Below are 20,463 nucleotides of genomic sequence, written 5' to 3'. Positions count from 1 at the left end.
CAAGCAGTAGCCAACTGGCCATACATTTGTCTAATATTTCACTGCCTTTGTAACATAGTGATAGCCAACCATAGAAAAACATTGAGTAGCAAGATCCCTATGGTTTAACCCTAGGTCTCCCTTCCACTCAGCGGCCATAGGAGGAGTTCCATAGATATACTGACACGGGGAGAGGTTTAATGAGGCGATTTATCATTTTGTGCAATTTCATTCTTAATGTCTTAACAAGAAGGAATTTGCACTAATATTCAGGGTATTTCGCATGTAGATTAGTGGTTCTCAACCTTTTTAAAGCAAATGCCCATACACCCATAATTGCAACGTTACCTGCAGTTTGTTTGAAACGCTACGTGAACATATAATAATCACGTGAAGACGTGAAATGTCGTTCCTGGACCAACATTCTAAAGACTGTCCTGGACCAACAACTCTTTAACCAATCACAGCCTTGTGATGTCATCAATGTGAGCCTTCTGCTTCTCCCATTGCCATTTTGAAATTTCCCCCCAGAAACAACCAGTGGGTCACCATAAATTGTATCTCAATATGGGTAGGTCCTTGCATATTTGTGTGTAAAATAGTTGTAAAATAAAATAATTCTGAGTGGAATCTGAACATATGCACCTTAGATTTTTTTTATTTTGGTTTTAGCTGACTTGGTTCTATGTTTCTCTAATGTTAGCTGCTAGGCTAGGGACCATACATTTACTGTAATACATTAGCTTCCTATAGGTAATTCAGTGGCTATGTATCTTTTAAACTTATTTTGAAGGGATATAGTAGTTGAAGTTGCTTTGAAGCTCATTTAGCAATCTTGGTGCCGCTGTTATTCTTGCAAATGTTAGAGGCTAGGCCAAAGATAGTTAAGGCAGAGCAATATATTTCATCAGGAGCCACTTCCGGGAACCCGGATCACACGAGGGGGGTCAAAATCCCCCTTTATGCAGAGCAGAGGCAGCGACTGCTCCATTGAAGTCTATGGGCATAGCTCAGAATTTTACCACATATGCTAAGGTCTTGGTTCTATAGAGTTAGGAATGTGAATTCCGGGCATGTTTTCATGATCCTCAAACCCTTCTGAACGTTTCAGGTACATATTTAGCATTTTTGAGCATTCCAGTCTGGAGAAAATCGACATTATATCAGGTGTGCGCCGGTTATTTATGCCGCTGCTGTTGGCCGGTTGCAACGTACGCTCATCAATACGTCATCGACACGCCTCTTTATGCCTTAACAATCTTTGGCTAGGCTAAGGAACACACATTTATGCTACCAAATTAGCTTGCTAATAGGTAGGTGCAGCATGCAACTACTGTATTTGAAGTGCCAAGCCAGTGTAATGTTAGTTCACTGGCTAAGGAGCACACTGTTGGACTACTAATGTAGCTTGGTAATAGGCTAAAGCAGTCGCTTTTGTTTGTACATGGTCCTGAAGCAATGTTGCCATGTTGTCCAGGACCACTATTAGAATGTTGTTCCAGGACCGCCTTTAGAATGTTGGTCCAGGACCGTGTTTTGTCCAGGACCCACATTGTCATGTTTGTCCAGGACCGTCATTACAATGTTGGTCCAGGACTGTCTTTACAATATTGGTCCAGGACCCACATTGTCATGTTTGTCCAGGACCATCATTACAATGTTGGTCCAGGACCCACATTGTCATGTTTGTCCAGGACCATCATTACAATGTTGCTCCAGAACAGTCTTTACAATGTTGATCCAGGACCCACATAGTCATGTTTGTCCAGGATCGTCATTACAATGTTGGTCCAGGACCGACTTTACAATGTTAATCCTGGACCAACATTGCCATATTGATCCTGGACCAACATTGTAAAGATGGTCCTGGACCAACATGGTGATGTCACTCCTGGAAAATGTACAACAAACAAAAGTGACTGCTTAGTCTATTACTAAGAAGAAACCCAATAGTTGAAATAGCTTTGAAGCTCATTTAGCAATCTTGTTGCCATGGTAATTCATGCTAATGTTAGCTGCTAGGCTAGGATACAAAACATAGCTTGCTAACAGCAATACAAATCTGTCAGTTGTTGTTAGACTGTTTTTTTTTTTCTTGCTACATTTCTGAGAAACTTGCCATGTTTAAACCTTTATACAACAAGCTGCAAAATATTTTTGTCTGCTTTGTTTATTCCAGGTCCATTATAGGGAAGTTTATCCAGGTACATCACAGTGAAGCTAGTCCAGGTCCATCACAGTTAAGCTAGTTCAGGTCCATTACAGGGAAGTTGGTCAAGGTTCATCACAAGGAAGTTGGTCCAGGTCCATCACAGTGAAGTTGGTCCAGGCCCATCATAAGAAAGTTGGTCCAGGTCCATCACAGGGAAGCTGGCCCAGGTCCATCATAAGAAATACCAGTCTGCACACACTCTGCTCTGGTCTGGACCCAAATGGATGGTCAAGAGCCTTGTGCAATGGCAGCAATGTCTGCTACACAAGCGACACATCACTATTTCAGTTTAATTTTCTCCTCATTAATTTGTTTATACTATAATTTAAGGGGGTGGGACATGGAACAGCAGTTTAAGAAAGATGTTTAGTAGGGGATTGACTTTTACCATGTTAAGCTATGGAGACTGATGGAGTTTGGGTCGTTAAGGGCACTTATTTGGAAAAATATATTGAAATATATTTTAAGTGTCAAAATGTTTTTTTTCCCCTGTCAATTTTGAATATTTACATATATTTCAAAATATATTGTGAAAATATATTTTAAATATTTATTTGTGTATGGGGAACATTATATTAATGGAAACACATACTTACATCTATAAAAATGGCAGAATCATCGATATGCATGATATTTCCATTCCATAACCGAGAGGTGGGCTACACGCTTCACAATGACGGCAAAGAGTTGTTAACGTTATGTGGTTTGTCCTTCACACAACGCAGATTTTTGCGGCAAGACATGCATGCTGCTTGACTTGGAATGATCCTGGAAATTTAAATGAAGGATCAATATTCGGTTTTCCTTTATTTAATTTTAAAATATTCGGTCCTCGGTCGGGACGAATGAAACATACAGCTTAAGCTATAACAATCTGCTGTTGACTTGTTCATCAACACTGTCATGTGGCTCACACTGTGCCCACTCATTTCCCCCTTTGGTGGACATTAGGCAAGCTTCAAAGTGCCTCATAAACAAACCACAGTATATCCGTTCCTAAATCTGCAGACAGCAAGTCCCCAACTAATGTATGCAAGACCAGCCACTGTTTCCAAATAGGAAATGTGACTTAACTGTACAACGGTTTAAAGATTACTCAAAAAGTTAAAGGCTATATTGGGTAAAGTTATACTTATGTCCCTGACTTTATAGCGATAACTGTTCTTTTGTGAAACATTGTTACAATAAATTGTGAATGTTATTCTATGTTGCCAAAGTCATTCCAGACAATGACAATGTACCCAAACTCTTTTGCAACCAATAAACATGATTCTCTGAGATTGTAAAATAATTATATCTGGCTTGGTGACACCTATACAGGTAAATTCAGATAAATCTCTTAGAAAAGTGTATGGCTCCATTCTCTAGCAACTTGTAAAGAGACTTTGTGCACAATCCCAGATGCATGACAAAAGCAAGCAAAAGTTTTTAGGGAAAAGTCCACACACTCCTTGGTATTTTCTCATAGTTTGGCAAGAATTACACTATGACCTTGATTGGTCTTCCTCAAATTCACTGCAAACACAGGCATTGCACATGGTCTAAATCACCTGGCCTATTGGGGAGCCAGCTGAGCCAGCTCAGTGACACCAAAGATTGTTAAGGCGGAGCAAGATACTTCATCAGGAGCCACTTCCGGGAACCCGGATCGCACGAGGGGGGGGGTCAAAATCCCCCTTTATGCAGAGCAGAGGCAGCGACTGCTCCATTGAAGTCTATGGGCATAGCTCAGAATTTTACCACATATGCTAAGGTCTTAGTTCTATAGAGTTAGGAATGTGAATTTCGGGCACGTTTTCATGATCCTCAAACCCTTGTGAACATTTCAGGTACATTTTTAGCATTTTTGAGCATTCCAGTCTGGAGAAAATCGACTTTATATCAGGTGTGCTCCGGTTATTTGTGCCGCTGCTGTTGGCAGTTTGCAACGTACGCGCATCAATACGTCATCGACACGCCTCTTTATGCAGACAGGATTCGATCCCCATTTCGCGCCCATAGACATGAGCTACGACGAAGTATCTTGCTCCGCCTTAACAATCTTTGGTGACACATTAACCCTTACAGGTACAGTATGGCAGGACAGCTTGTGGCGTGATTAATGCCAGACAAATGCATAAGAACATTAGAAAAAACATTATAAGAAACATTAGTAGAACTTTATATGAGACCAAAACAGATCTCTAGTGTATACAAATGCAGATTTGAAAAAAATATAGAGTTCATTCACTAGACTTTCTGTTCACAGTCCATATTACAAGTTCATATTACAGAAAAGGTCTGATTATGAAATCTTCATTGAGCCCTTTTGGGGCCAAAGTTCACTGGTGGTAGATGTAAAAAGCCTCTCTTTTTAAAAGAGAACCTCAGAGCTGAGAGTGGGTGTTTGTTAAAATGAACAGCCAGGAGACTCTTATCATCATTACAGTGCATGAAAATGTTCTGTTATCCGAAGTCTTCTTATTATTACAGTGCATGAAAATGCACTGTACTGTTCTTCCTAGGCAACAACAACTTTTTACAGTGCATGAAAATGCACTGTACTGTTCTTCCTAGGCAACTTCTTCTTCTTATTACAGTGCATGAAAATGCACTGTACTGTTCTTCCTAGGCAACTTCAACAACTTCTTATTATTATTCCGCTTACCACTTTTTCCGTACGCAATTTCTCTTGAACAGTTTAACTTAGAAACTTCGTTCAAACTTTGTAATGTAGGTCTTCAAACAGATCGGGTTGGTATGACTTTTCAACTTTGAAACTTTTATACTTTTTAAACTATTAAAGAAAAACTTTTTAAAAATCCCCATAGACTTAACATTGCCGATTATGACATCATAATATGGCCATTAAGCAATTAGAATCCTATGGCAGGTGTTCAGGCCACCTGCAGCCTCAGGCTTTAAGCATACAATCTGGGTCAATTAAGACTACACATCCTATTCAACTGTTTCCTCTGCCCAAAACTGTTTCAAAATAAAAGTCCTCACTACAATAATCCACTGTTAAACAATGTAACCCATTAAACTACTGAACTTTTTACATTCAACTTTTAAACGGTCTACTTTTAAACTATCATTAAACTATCTATCTATTAAACTAGCTGTCTATCAACAACTTTTAAACTATCTACATTCAACTTTTAAACTATATACATTCACTAGCTGTCTATCAACAACTTTTAACTTGTCATCAACTGTGTCAACACTTTTCATCAACTATGACTCCTACCCACTGTAGCTAGTTAGCATGGTTAGCAAAGTTAGCATGTTAGCATTGCTAACATTGTTAGCATTTTTAACAAAACTGCTAAAAATTATTAGCTAGGTTAGCTAAGTCTCATGGTTAGCATAGTTAGCATGTTAACATGCTAGTTAGCATTTTTAGCAAAACTGTTAAAAATGATTAGCTAGGTTAGCTAAGTAACATGGTTAACATAATTAGCATGCTAGCATGTTAACATGCTAGTTAGCATAGTTAGCATAACTGCTAAAAATGATTAGCTAAGTTAGCTAAGTAATATGGTTAGCATAGTTAGCATGCTAACATGTTAACATGCTAGTTAACATTTTTAGCAAAACTGTTAAAAATGATTAGCTATGTTAACATGTTAGTTAGCATAGTTAGCATAACTACTAAAAATGAATAGCTAAGTTAGCTAAGTAACATGGTTAGCATGCTAACATGCTAGTTAACATTTTTAGCAAAACTGCTAAAAATGATTAGCTAAGTTAGCTAAGTAACATGGTTAACATAGTTAGCATGCTAACATGCTAGTTAACATTTTTAGCAAAACTGTTAAAAATGATTAGCTATGTTAGCATGCTAGTTAGCATAGTTAGCATAACTGCTAAAAATGATTAGCTAAGTTAGCTAAGTAACATGGTTAACATAATTAGCATGCTAGCATGTTAGCATGCTAGTTAGCATAACTGCTAAAAATGATTAGCTAAGTTAGCTAAGTAACATGGTTAGCATAGTTAGCATGCTAACATGCTAGTTAGCATTTTTAGCAAAACTGCTAAAAATGATTAGCTAAGTTAGCTAAGTAACATGGTTAACATAATTAGCATGCTAGCATGTTAGCATGCTAGTTAGCATAGTTAGCATAACTGCTAAAAATGATTAGCTAAGTTAGCTAAGTAACATGGTTAGCATGCTAACATGCTAGTTAGCATTTTTAGCAAAACTGCTAAAAATGATTAGCTAAGTTAGCTAAGTAACATGGTTAGCATAGTTAGCATGCTAACATGCTAGTTAGCATTTTTAGCAAAACTGCTAAAAATGATTAGCTAGGTTAGCTAAGTAACATGGTTAGCATAGTTAGCATGCTAGCATGTTAACATGCTAAGTATCATAGTTAGCATAACTGCTAAAAATGATTAGCTAAGTAATATGGTTAACATAGTTAGCATGCTAGCATTGCTAACATATTTAGCATGTTTAGTAAAACTGCTAGAAAATGTTAGCTAAGTAGCATGGTTAGCATGTTACCATTGCTAGCACTGCTATAAAACATTAGCTAAGTAGCATGGTTAGCAGAATTAAAAATCTTAGCATAACTGCTAGCAAACATTAGAGCCGTTCCAACTTTCAGTTATCGTCAAATATCTACCTATACACAGCCATTAAACTATTTGAATATCAACATTCATTAAACTGCTAGAAAACGTTAGCTAAGTAGCATGATTAGCAGGTTAGCATTGCTAGCACTGCTATAAAACATTAGCTAAGTAGCATGGTTAGCATAGTTAAAAATCTTAGCATAACTGCTAGGTTCTCAATTTCAGGGGCTTCTGCAATTGCGCCAAGATGCTCATCTGAAATGAATAAGCAGAGCGTTTCACAACATATAACAGTACATAAAATGGTAAACACCAAGATATTACAAATATACTTTCAGTTATTATCAAACAACAATCACATAGAATCAACAATTGTTTTCATGCAGTGACTGACCTGTGTGTCCCACTAGAAATGCTGGACACTTCTGGAGTAGTTACTGTAATACTAGAGGGCTTTCCCTTCATTGGTGTTGATGTGACTGCTCTCAGTTCTCTCTCATAGCTGGACAAAAAAGAGCAGTACATGTTAGAATGTCTCACTTTAACCACAAACAAAGTACATTCATTTTATGACTGTGAGGAATGATGTATTTTGGTAGATGCATTGACTAAAGTTCAATCAAAGCAGTTCTGTCCGTATTTTATTGTTCTGCATGATAATGACTTATGGGCTGGCTGGTCTACCTTGCTCCATTCACAAGTGTAATGGACTAGGCTAGTCTACCCTTCCCCCATTCTGAGGTGTAGGCTACACTCATATGGTGAAAAACTTTCAGACAATTTAGTAATTAGTAGGCTACGTCTACAATTAATAAGACTACAGGACAGGCCTCAGGATGTGAACGTCACCCTTGGAATTGGCTACCCTAGCATTATCAGATTAGGATACATTTAGGCTACAAAGCAAAAGCAATGAAAAATAACTACAATTTACAGTGCCCTTTGCCTGTGATCCGTCATAGCAGATTTATGTTACAACGTAGAATAGACAATCCTTTTTCATCGACGCGAGGAAAGGTATCCCAGACGTCATTCTAGCGTTATGGACAACCATGCTATAGTAAGCCAAGCAACTATAAAACTTCGAATTTACACCATAGACTATATATTTACACGAATAGGCCGAATTACCTGTCGAGGAGAAAGCAGGCAACTTCGGCGTCCCTTTTAAAATCCTTGCTCCTCACGAGCTCTTTCCATCTTAGAAAAGCCACTCCAATATGACTTTGGTCTGTTGTTTTTCCAGTCACGTTGGCGTTTTAATTCTCTTTTTCGCTTCCTTGGCGACTCCTTTTCATGTCCTCGAGAATAGGTGTAATCCTCCGTCTTCAACAGACTTTCAAATCTGCCGGCAGTCGCGAGTAGACTAATCATGCAATGAGTGTTGCCTACAAGCGCGAAAGGCGGAGCTGAATTTCCAGGAATGTCCCTCGTTGGCGAATGTATTTCAAAGATGGAGGCGCAACATGGATTCAGCCATTCGCGCGACTCGCGCGTATGTATTTGGAATAGCAGATTCTACACTTACGAGAATACTTTGATTAGTAAGTGGAAATAATTACACATGAATGAGCACATATTTTTGAAAGAACAAATGGGTTTTTGCTAAGAATTAACTCAAAAAAGTACACAATGTAGCTTTAAAGAAAAACTTTTTAAAAATCCCCATAGACTTAACATTGCCGATTGTGACATCATAATACGGCCGTTAAGCAATTAGAATCCTATGGCAGGTGTTCAGGCTACCTGGATCAACTGCCAGTCTCAGGCTTTAAGCATACAAACTGGCCTTATTAAGACTACACATCCTGTTCAACTGCTTCCTCTGCCAAAAACTGTTTCAAAATAAAAGTCCTCACTACAATATTTCACTGTTAAACAATTTAACCCTTTAAACTACTGAACTTTTCAACTGTTCAGCCATTGTAACTGTCAGTTGTTATCAACTATGACTCCTGCCAACTGTTTCCAAATAAAAGTTTGTTTAGCATTTTATGTTAATATACAGTATATTTATATTTTCATGCACTGGTAATTTCCTCGAAATTACATTTTCTAGTTGTTTCTGATGTTGCTTCTGTGTTCACATCCTTGTCTTCAGAGCCCTGCATGTTTTTCCTACATATGCTTTCCCACAGGGACATTTGATCAAGTATACCTAATTAGTAGTGCTGCATGTGATTTTTCCTTTAACCCATAGTTCTTTTCCTGTTATAGGGTGATTGAAGGAGTGACATTTGTGTGTGAACTTGCCCTGTGTACAGTGTCCACATGGATAATTTCCATCTGGAAATGTTGCGGTGTTGGTGCAGGTGGGCAGTCTGTTTTCATAGTCTCTGAAAATAGAAAATAAAATATATACAAAAATCATATTTTGACAAATATGACAAAAATATATATATAATTCAATATATTTTTCCAAATAAGTGCTCTTACCGACCGACACTCCGTCAGTCTCCATAGCTTAACATCGCAAAAGTCAATCCCCTACTTGAACTGCTGTTTCATGTCCCACCCCTTTAAATTATAGTATAAACAGATTAATGAGGAGAAAATTAAATTGAAACAGTGATGTATCTCGTGTGTAGCAGACGTTGCTGCCATTGCACAAGGCTGTTGACCATTCATTTGGGTCCAGACCTGAGCAGAGTGTGTGCAGACTGCAGGTCCATTCTTATGATGGACCTGGGCCAGCTTCCCTGTGATGGACCTGGACCAGCTTCACTGTGATGGACTTGGACCAACTTCCTTATGATGGACCTGAACCAGCTTCACTGTGATGGACCTGAACCAACTTCCAAATGATGGGTCTGGACCAGGACTAGCTTCACTGTGATGGACCTGGAAAAACTTCCCTATAATGGACCTGGAATAAACAAAGCAGACAAAACTATTATGCAGCTTATTGTATAAAGGTTTAAACATGGCAAGTTTCTCAGAATTGTAGCAAGAAAAAAAACAAACAACAACCACTCGCAGATTTGTATTGCCTATTACCAAGCAATTTTTTTGTATTTTATCTAGCCTAGCAGCTAACATTAGCACAAATTACCATGGCAACAAGATTACTTAATTAGCTTCAAAGCTATTTCAACTATTGGGTCCCTTCTTGGTAATAGGCTAAAGCAGTCACTTTTGTTTGTTGTACATTTTCCAGGAGTGACATCACCATGTTAGTCCAGGATGGCGATGTTGTTCCAGGATTAACATTGTAAAAAAGGTGCTGGACCAACATTCTAAAGCCGGTCCTGGACCAACATTTTAAAGACGGCCCTGTACCAACATTGTAAAGACAACATTGAAAAGCCGGTCCTGGACCAACACTGTAATGACGATCCTGGAAAAACATGGCAATGAGGGTCCTGGACCAACATGGTAAAGACGGTCCTGGATCAACATTGTAATGACGGTCCTGGAGAAACGACGGTCCTGGACCAATGTTGTAATGATGGTCCTGGACAAACATGACAATGTGGGTCCTGGACCAACATTCTAAAGGCGGTCCTGGAACAACATTGTAGTGATGGTCCTGGACAAACATGACAATGTGGGTCCTGGAACAACATTGTAGTGATGGTCCTGGACAAACATGACAATGTGGGTCCTGGAACAACATTGTAGTGATGGTCCTGGACAAACATGACAATGTGACAACATTGTCTTTAGAATGTTGGTCCAGGAACAACTCTTACTTGAAAAAGTCACGGTCACCCGCCAGCCCCCACAACAACCAAAGAAATATAGGTCTATTTCATTACATATAATGGACATTTTTCAGTAATGGGAAACATGCAGCCTACCGAACTGATGCAAGATTTTGTGTGTGTGTGTGTATTTGTAAAGGTGTGAGATTGCTTCATACATTAGCAAACCAGAGATGCGTATCTCATGAGAGCCATCACATGAAGTGGCGCTGACTGTCAATTGCTGTAGCAATGTATGAGTACACATTTCAGCTTTTCAATTGCATATGCACAATTTTGAAAATAGAGACAGTTTTTTTTTCTTCAAAATACTACACACAGTTAACACAACACCATACCCAAGTAGCAGAATCCGTCAGATGTTTTGCGAGATGAAACACCAAAACACAATTATTAATCAAAACTCTATTTTGTTGTCTTATCACAAACACATCCATCATACAGTAAGCAAACCACATTTGACAAAACATATTTTCCTGGGATATAGTGTAGGCTTTTTTTTTTTAGAAATATTGTTCAAGTAGGATTATTTAGAGTACAAGAAAGAATACAAGAATATACTGACCAAACAGGACACATAAGATCAGACATGTACATTTGAGGACTTTTTTCCCTCCACATTGTGAAGTACACAATGTGCAGTTTTCTTTCAACTCAACAGCTTCCTTTTTTTTAAACATGTCACTCAAACACCATAACCCCATTCCAAATTGGCAAAACCATACACTAGGCTAATTCTCAGCCTTCGACTCAGTTTTCAATTTCATGAAACACTTTTTGTCAAAACACCAAACCGCTTGCATGTTAGTATTGAGAGTACAGAGAAGTATATTTCAACTTCTCTCCATGACTTTCCCTCTTGTATGGAAATATACGTAGAAGACCATTAAGACAGAAGAGCTTTAAGGGCTACAGTGCGTACACTAGCGCCAACGTTATTGCCGCACATTCCGCTTTCAACATTTAACTACATTATATTCCATTGTTCTCAATACAACCCCGCACACCAGCATCGGCCTTCAAAATCCCATATCGGTCAGGCTCTATAGGAGATGGAGACAAATTGATTTACACATACACATATGCACAAACACATATCCAGATGCACAGACACACACACACAGACACAAACACACACACAGGCACACACACACCCAAATGCACACACAGGCACACACATACACACACACACAGGCACGCACATACAAGCATACACAAAAGTTGCAAGAGTAGGGGATGGAGTAGGAGACAGAGACAAATTGACAAGCGCAATTTATTTTCATGGAGAGGATTTACAGGACTTAGTGGCGGTCATATTTTGTACCGCTTTGCGGTGCATGTAGTTGTATCTATCTCAACATCAAAGACACAGTGCTTGTAAATTACAGGTTGATGGTCCAAACCTCTGGAGCCACTTAATGATTTTTGATTAGGTGTGTGTGTGTTTGTGTGTTTATAAAATGCTTCAGTTTTTGCAGCCAATTTACCATACTACTTTGGGAGGTAAGCATCTTCTATGACAGGGAGAAAGGCGAAGATTATTTCATATTGCCTTGTGAAGAACACCATTCAAATTTTTTTGTGAAAGTTACAATTATGTAAATCATCCACAGCCTCAACCGAAAGTAACATTATTCTAGTGCAGAGAAGGCCACAAAGGTCGAAAGAGACCAGTAAAGGGCACACTATGATTGGCTATACCTATAGCAGATAGACTTGCATGCTAAAGATTGCAAGAGCTGACACACACAACTGACCAAAATTGCACAACTGATGCAAGACAAGTTCTCACTTTGTCAAAAAGTGTTACCTTACAGTGTTTGTGTAACTTGTAACACACAATGTCACCCTGTGCTATGCTGATCTCCAATAACACTGAACTTTACGTTGTCACACAAAGCTCTGGTAAAGTATTAAAAAATGACGATGAACAAATAGTTCATGCTGTTTTCTCTAAATGACCCCTCTTTCTAGGAGCATGTGCATTTAACTCATACTATGCCATACAAATTATTCTTACAATACAAATATTTTATTTAACTGTTTGTCCTTTCTGTCTTCAGCATATCTGCCACAATGAACCTGACACCTGGTTACACACTACTATGTTAGGGTAGGCCTTGAATCATTCATCCGGTATAGAAACAAACTTACAAACTATAGAACAAACTAACCTTAAATTAATCTGATAACAAATATACTGAATAATGGGTGAACATACATTTTCACAACTCTTAAACACATGGGCTACTGTGTGTGTGTACAATTGTGAAAAAAGGAAACTGCTACTAGTAGACGTGGCTTCTGTGCAACTGGATAGAACATTCATTTTCAGATGTGTTTTTTTACTTAAAGGAGAATTCCGGTGTGATTTTGACCTAAAGTGTTTTGAAACATGATACCGAGTGTGAACGTATGTCTCATAGCCCATCTCGGCTTGTCCCCTGCACTCCGAAATCTGGCGCTAGTTAGCCGATGCTACCAACAAGGCGGTCAATGGTGGTGCCTTGGCATCGGCATAGCCATGCAAATAAATCACTGTTTTACACCATTTACGAGGCTCAATGTATCTCCACACTTCATTGGTAGACTTCTGAGGGCCCTGACATTTAAAACGAGACATTGAGAACTTTGAAAAAGCACTGGTAGTTTACTTACAAGACGATTTATACAGACAGTACCTTCACGAAGTTTAGCGTTTGCAGCCATCTTGAATTTAGTCACGATAAGTCAAGCTATGAGTAAGAATGAACAGGTATGATAAGGGATCAGATTCCAAAAATAATTCTGTGGAAATGCATGGATTACAGTTTCTTCCAGTAGCAGCAACTGGAATCCATGCATTTCCACGGAATTATTTTTGGAATCTGATCCCTTATCATACCTGTTCATTCTTACTCGTCGCTCGACTTATCGTGACTAAATTCAAGATGGCTGCAAACGCTAAACTTCGAGAAGATACTGTCTGTATAAATCGTCTTGTAAGTAAACTACCAGTGCTTTTTCAAAGTTCTCAATGTCTCGTTTTAAATGTCAGGGCCCTTGGAAGTCTACCGATGAAGTGTGGAGATACATTGAGCCTCGTAAATGGTGTAAAACAGTGATTTATTTGCATGGCTATGCCGATGCCGAGGCACCACCATTGACCGCCTTGTTGGTAGCATCGGCTAACTAGCACCAGATTTCGGAGTGCAGGGGACAAGCCGAGATGGGCTATGAGACATACGTTCACACTTGGTATCATGTTTCAAAACACTTTAGGTCAAAATCACACCGGAATTCTCCTTTAATTTCATATCTCAGAAATATCGGCTGCAAGAACATGAGGTCTGAACGATGTCATACGATGAAGTTACCATATCTACAGTACTGTACTATGACAGTTAATTTTAGTTTAGTTTAGTTTAGTTTATTAGTTTATTATACATTTTCTCTTATACATTTTGTTTGAATAAATATTTGTACATTCAAACCATTCAAACCAATCTGTTTCAAATTCTACAATAACAAAACATCAACACCATTACAAGAGTAATCATGATATTGTTATAATCTAAAATAACATTGCTTTTGGAAGAATACAAAACCTAAACACTGTTGTACTGTATGTAGCACAGCTAAAACCATTTGCTACTACAGCATATTTGGATGTGTATACAATACAAACAAGTGGCATTCATGACAGATACACACTTTTTTTCATGAAGGTGATGGTGTGAGGAAGTAGCAGCTAAAATCCGTCTAAAAAGAGCATCGCATGTCACAATGAGAAAACCAGCCATGCAACTTCCAAGAGTGGCGCCCCGCCAAAACTCGCAAGAATCTGAAACATTACCTTAATATATGATATATTGCTAAAGGGTTTTATAGTAGGCCTAGTAGATTTTCTTTTGACTTTTTTGACTTGCTAATTCAAAAAATATTGGGAAAACATCCGTGCTTTTGGGTTCTGTGCATAGCTAGTTACTGTAGTATCATAATTTTCTCTTTAGTTGGGACGATGGTTGGCTGGGCTATTTGGCTCATGTACAGAGTTGTCTCACTAAATTGTGGACACACTACTATAATGCAAACATCTTACAACTGTATACTTTTCTCTCTGCTTTAGTGGTAAAGGCAAATTAACAGGAGCTAATAGAAATAGTAGCTAAAAATTATACTGGATTCATACTCATATGGAACTTATGTCTAGATAGATAGATAGATAGATAGATAGATAGATAGATACTTTATTGATCCCCAAGGGGAAATTCAAGAATTCTAGACAGGTAGGCTAGACAGGTAGGCCAGGTAGGCCTAACCCACCCACAATATTCAAAATAACCCAAATTCATAGGATCTCAAATGTATATGCAAGAACGTAAGAGGGTCAAGGCCCTGCATAACCTGATCTTCTTCAAGCGTCATGGTAGGGACGCAGTGTTATTACAATGCGTTCACCAGCCTAATGGTTACCGGACAGGTCATTAATCTTCGGCCTATTGTACTACTAATTTCTAAATGTCCCCTCCGCAAAAGGTTGTGGTCTGCGCAAAATCTGCAGACACTTATTTCAGAGCACCCCTGCATGCATAGTTGAGACAATATACCTGCAATTTCTATATATATATATATATATATATATATATATATATATATATATATATATATATATATGATTATTTACAAACATGTCCTTTATAAAATCACTGTATAGGGCTCAAGAGACCATTATAGCCTGTGTCTTTTCAGTCACACTGTGCGTGTACAGTGCAGTGCATCCCTCAGGGTAACGTGGAAATGTATGACATTAGCGGCATGTTTTTTAAACCAAATTAGAAAACAAAATAATAGGGGAAAAAAAAAACGACATTCCACCATGCTGCAGCAATTATCTATAAAACAAAGCACACAACACCACCTGCTGGTCAGGATGAAAAATATCTTGATTCCAATAAAGGGTTGAGACAAGGATACAAGGAAGTTTATTGTCACAGGCATATAGTTACTGGATGTAAGAAATGCAGTGAAATTATGTCTGGTGTCAGCCTATTTGTGCATTTATGGGGGGGGGGGGGGGGGGGGGTTAGTAGATTAAGTGGCAAGGGCTGCATAAGAAAGGTGGGGGAGGATTGGGATTGGGGGGGGGGGGCACCAACAAGGAGCACCCAAGAGCAAAAGGGGCAAGGAAAAACTCCCTTACTAAGGAAGAAACCTTGGGCAGATCGATCCACGGCTCAAGGGGCTAACCCAACTGCCAGGGGTCTTGGTGTGTGTGTTGGGGGGATGACAAGGGAGATGGGATAGTGTGCTGTGTATGTGGGGAGAGGGCAGTGTGCAATATGTGTGTTGGAGAAGCTTACAGCACACTGCCCCCCCCCCAATACACAGCAGATTGTCTCATGAGGAAGTATGTTGGGGATGTGTGTTGGAGAAGCTTCCTGATGAAATAATGTGCTGTGTATGTAGGGGGGGGGCAGTGTACTGCAAGTATGGTGAATGGACTTACTATTGCAAGCAGAGTACTGTATGTATGATGTATGTGAGTGATGACAGTGAAGATGTGTGTGTGGGCGGGAGGGGAGTGGAGCAGTGACTGTGTGTGTGTGTGTGTGTGTGTGTGTAGTGTGTGTGTGGGTAGGTGGGGCAGTGTGCTGTAAGTATGTAGAGGATGTGTGTTGGAGAAGATCCTGAAGACAAGTTGCTGTGTATGTAGGGAGGGGGGGGGCAGTGTGCAGCAAGTATGTAGAGGAGGCTTACTGTAGCAAGCAGTGTGATGTATGTATGTGAGGTGATGACAGTGATGATGTAAGTGTGTGTGTTTTTTGTGTGTGTGTTGGGGATGGGGTGGGGGGGGGTCAGTGAATGAGTGCAAAGTCAGTATAGTGTGAGTTCAAAGTTCGGATGGCCTGGGGATAAAAACTTCTCCTAAGTCTCTCAGTTCTGGCTTTGTGACTACATAGGCGTCTTCTTGATTTCAGCGGTAGGAATAATCCATTGTTAGGATGAGAAGAGTCCTTCAGAATCTTTTGGGCTCTTAGGAGTACTCTTCTGGAATAGATATCTTGTAGAGCAGGGAGTTGAGTTCTTATACTACGTTCAGCTGAGCGCACTACTCTCTGTAGTACTACAATCTCTAACTGTGGAGTTCCCATACCAGGTGATGATGCTACCAGTTAGAACACTCTCAACCGCTGAAGTGTAGAAGGCCTTCATGATGGATGTAGAAACTTTGAATTTCCTTAGCTGACGAAGGAAGTAGAGTCATTGTCTGGACTTCTTCAGAACATTTGAGTGTTAACAGTCCATGTTAAGTCTTCAGTAACGTGGACACCAAGGTATTTAAAACTCTCTCTACAGGTTGCCCGCTGATCATTAGTGGGTTGTAACCTTAGTTATGTATAGTATAGTAGTATTACCATTATTATGTATGATATTACATGATGATAGTAATATACTGTCAGACACACATACACACAAACAGATAGATAGATAGATACTTTATTGATCCCCAGGGTAAATTCAAGACAACCACAAGACAAACACACACACACACACATAAACGCTAACCCCATAAAACATCACTATAAAAACAGATATAAAAATACACTTTACACACAGCTCTGGCTCCATAGACTGTAAAAAATACATAATGCCCACAAGAGTGTGACCTTTGCCCCTGGCTTTGTGTCTATGACCATGCGGAATTCAGAAAGTGTGTGTGTGTGTCCGTGTCCATCACCACGTGTTGACCCGGTTGGCTGCTGCCAGTAGGGAGGAGAACAGAGAGTCTGGCCACTGCAGCAGATCCTCTGGAGTGTTCATCTCTGCCACCTGACACAAGAGTACAGCAGTGTTATAACACAAGTTGTGTTGTGAGTCCGTGGCGTTTTGGATGAAAGCGTCTGCTACATATCAGTTGGCTTTATCTTTAACTCTAAAAACCAGATTGTGTTTTAGGGCTCCTGTGGCTCGTGCTAGGCCCTCCGCTCCGCCGCTGCTCTGGAGGGTCAGCTGATGGAGATCATGGGCCACCTGTTGGACTGCGGCACGGAAAACAACGGCTACGGCGGGGGCTACACGACCAACAACAACAACAATAATAATAATAATAATATATTTTATTTATAAGCCCCTTTCAAGTGCACAATGGCATCGACTTGGAGCAGGCCTACCCTTACGTAGGACAGGTGCGCCCCTCAAAATAAACATTGGACTCTCATTTCTGTTAAAAATATGGATGTTTATTGGAAAATGTATTTATTGTTGACTTCATATTGCATTTCAAAAACATTTAAGAGAATATAAACACTAAGAGAATTAAGGAATTGCTTGATAAATATACAAGTAAAAGTCCATTTCAATTAAATTGTTCTAATTTAATATAATGCCAATTGATATGGTCTTTGAGTCTTTTTCAATATTTTCAACACCCTCCTGGATATTTGTATTTTATTCTTCTCAGGACCAGAGTTGTGCTTACAGTGAGTCAGGGAGAGGAGCCAACTGCCGTGGGTTCAAAGAGATCAAAGAAGGGGACGAGCGTGCCCTGACCGTGGCAGTGGCCAAGTTGGGACCCGTGTCCGTTGGCATCGATGCCACTCTGTCCACCTTTGCCTTCTACAGTAATGGACATTATGACCGTGAAAAACAACATTAATAGTCATACTTCTAGCACTATTCTGCGTTATTGCTGGCTTGGTAGTCTGCTGCTGGGGATGTGTTGACTATAGTGACAGAGCATAGCTTTTGGCCAAGGGTAATTCATATGGCAGTAGGCCAAGGCTCTTTGCACAGAAGAAAAGAACATTAAGCCATGTATAAAGCCAGTTGTTTGTAACTGTATCTGTTTCACACTGGAACAGTGTTTATAAAGGTTAAATCCTCTTAGTTGTTATGAGGGATACAGTATATCTTTATGAAACTGATGACACTAAGATTTTAGTTTAAGTTTGAATGTTCTGTATGGCTTAGAATAATAAGATTCTATCTGACATTTTTGTCAAAATGGAGTTATTTACATATTTTTATTCTTTGTTTGTTAAAGTTTCTTAAGTTCAGATGAGGTGTTTCTTAGTTGTGTAAATATTTGGACTTTATATCAAAAAGAACTTGTTCCATTTACCATGTAACTCTATGGAATTCTAAAACTTTGAAGCTCAATATCTCAGAACTACTCAAAACGCAGATAGCACCTTATTATTCTAAGGTAGCAAAGTAATACATATTCCATGTATGATGTTTCATCTCCTAGGTGTGTACTATGATCACAACTGCAACAAAGATGATATCAATCATGCAGCATTGGCTGTGGGTTATGGAGTCACCACCAAGGGCAAGAAATTCTGGATTGTGAAGAACAGGTGAGTGCATGCCCATAATCAACTATTTACTTACACTTATAGTGCACTTACACTGCACTTGCAAGTTGCTTTGGGTAAAAGTGCCAATCAGCTAATAGTAACGTAGGTTTGTGCTCTTTTTTATTCGCTCTAATGGAGATACGTAACACTTCTCCCTTGAGTAGTAGCAGGAGGCCTGTGCGCTGGGTTAAGCTCATTCAACACTCTCCTCACTGCTGCCAATGTGTTTCGCACCCCTCGTGATTCTTTCTCTTCTTGGCTGGCAGCTGGGGTAAGGATTGGGGAAACAAGGGCTACATCCTGATGGCGCGTAACCGTAACAACGCCTGTGGAATCGCCAACCTCCCCAGCTACCCCATCATGTGATCACCAGATCATCAGGAGGAGGCATGGGATGAGTGACAACTGAGGGAACTACTTCAAATATCAAAAATCTGGTTAATACATTGATACAATCATACTTTCTCCCTGATAAGTAGAATATGATTTATTGTGTTAACAAACAAAGCAACTGAATAAAAGGTTAGAGCAAGTTGTCATTGAAAAAAAGGCATTACACCTGTACAAAAAGTAAAGAATTCTGAACACTAGATGGCAGTCTCAATCTAAACCAAGCAAAGTTCAAAACCAAATTCATCAGTTGTACTGAGGCCACACAAATTAGGTCAATATAAATGTAGGCTACCAGTTTTATCTAGTGATAGTATTTTGAAAAGTCTGTAACCCCTGTCACACCCATGATGATTTCACTGGCAGAATAAACCAACTGAACCCCACAGTGCACCTTGCTTTGCAGCCTCCACCATCAGTTTATGAGTGTGTGTGTGTATTGGTGAATGTGAGGCATGACATTGTAAAGCACTGGGAGGAGTGGGAAAACACTATATAAATGCAGGCCATTTACCAATCTAATTTGTAATGATAACATGCCTGACCAAAACAGAATTCTCATTCCAAGTCGATCACAGTCTTGTCCTACTTGTAGTGTGGACATTAATTTGGATGTACCTCATCTGTCTCTGTAGGGAGACTCTCTTTTCCCATGTGTGGCATGAGGGAGGGGGGAGAATTTGTAGATGCTGACTACGCCACCTTGGGGAACTTTGCTTCCAGGAAACATTGTGCCTACGTCAATGAGTGCCTTCTGGACAACTATCAGGTCTGCAGTCTTTCCCATGATTGTGGTTGTGTTTACTGAACCAGACTAAGAGTTTAAAGGCTCAGGAAACTGACATTTCTGTATTCTGTAACCTTTTTATTCTAATATTTTGAGATACTCATTTTTGGTTTTCATGAGCTGTAAGCCATAATCATCAAGATTCCAACAAAAAAATGGCTTGTCATATTTCACTTTATATCTAATGAATCTAGAATATATGAAAGATCCACATTTTGAACTAAATTAGGGGGTAAAAATGAACTTTTCCACAATATTCTAATTTTTGGAGACCCACCTGTATCTGGATAATTTTTGGGCGTCAGTGTAGGGCTGTGTGCTCGTGCAGGTAGTGTCACAAACCACGCCGAAATTGTAACTAGCACATTCTCTGCTAAGTTTGTTATTATCATTGTAAATCGAGGCGAACAAGCTACGCAGAGAACTTATGGCAAGATGCCTAATCTAACGTTAGAACACTCCTATTTTTTAATCAGCACGTTACAG

General features: G+C 39.3%; 1 protein-coding gene and 1 long non-coding RNA gene across 2 annotated transcripts; one reads left to right on the top strand and one right to left on the bottom strand.

Annotated features, from left to right (window-relative positions):
- Nucleotides 1-6,965: 6,965 nt before the first annotated feature.
- On the bottom strand, nucleotides 6,966-8,392 carry LOC143118907 (uncharacterized). The gene is made up of 3 exons (XR_012986227.1): nucleotides 7,886-8,392; nucleotides 7,149-7,256; nucleotides 6,966-7,009 (listed from the first exon to the last, which is right to left on the bottom strand). It is a non-coding gene; the product is annotated as an uncharacterized LOC143118907 (long non-coding RNA).
- A 1,765-nt stretch (nucleotides 8,393-10,157) lies between these two features.
- On the top strand, nucleotides 10,158-19,192 carry LOC143118606 (cathepsin K-like). The gene is made up of 6 exons (XM_076279632.1): nucleotides 10,158-10,226; nucleotides 17,419-17,525; nucleotides 17,564-17,627; nucleotides 17,903-18,080; nucleotides 18,692-18,800; nucleotides 19,067-19,192. Exons 1-6 carry the CDS (start codon nucleotides 10,158-10,160, stop codon nucleotides 19,164-19,166), a joined length of 627 nt encoding a protein of 208 aa, XP_076135747.1. The 3' UTR covers nucleotides 19,167-19,192.
- The last annotated feature ends 1,271 nt before the right edge of the window (nucleotides 19,193-20,463 follow it).

This window comes from Alosa pseudoharengus, unplaced genomic scaffold, assembly GCF_046254945.1.
Source record: "Alosa pseudoharengus isolate Yale_2024_CS ecotype anadromous, Long Island Sound unplaced genomic scaffold, YU_APseudo_1.1 YU_APseudo_1.1_scf_12, whole genome shotgun sequence".
Lineage (NCBI taxonomy): Eukaryota > Metazoa > Chordata > Actinopteri > Clupeiformes > Clupeidae > Alosa > Alosa pseudoharengus.
The sequence above is the reverse complement of the archived record's forward strand: the minus strand, read 5'-3'. Positions and strand labels throughout refer to the sequence as shown.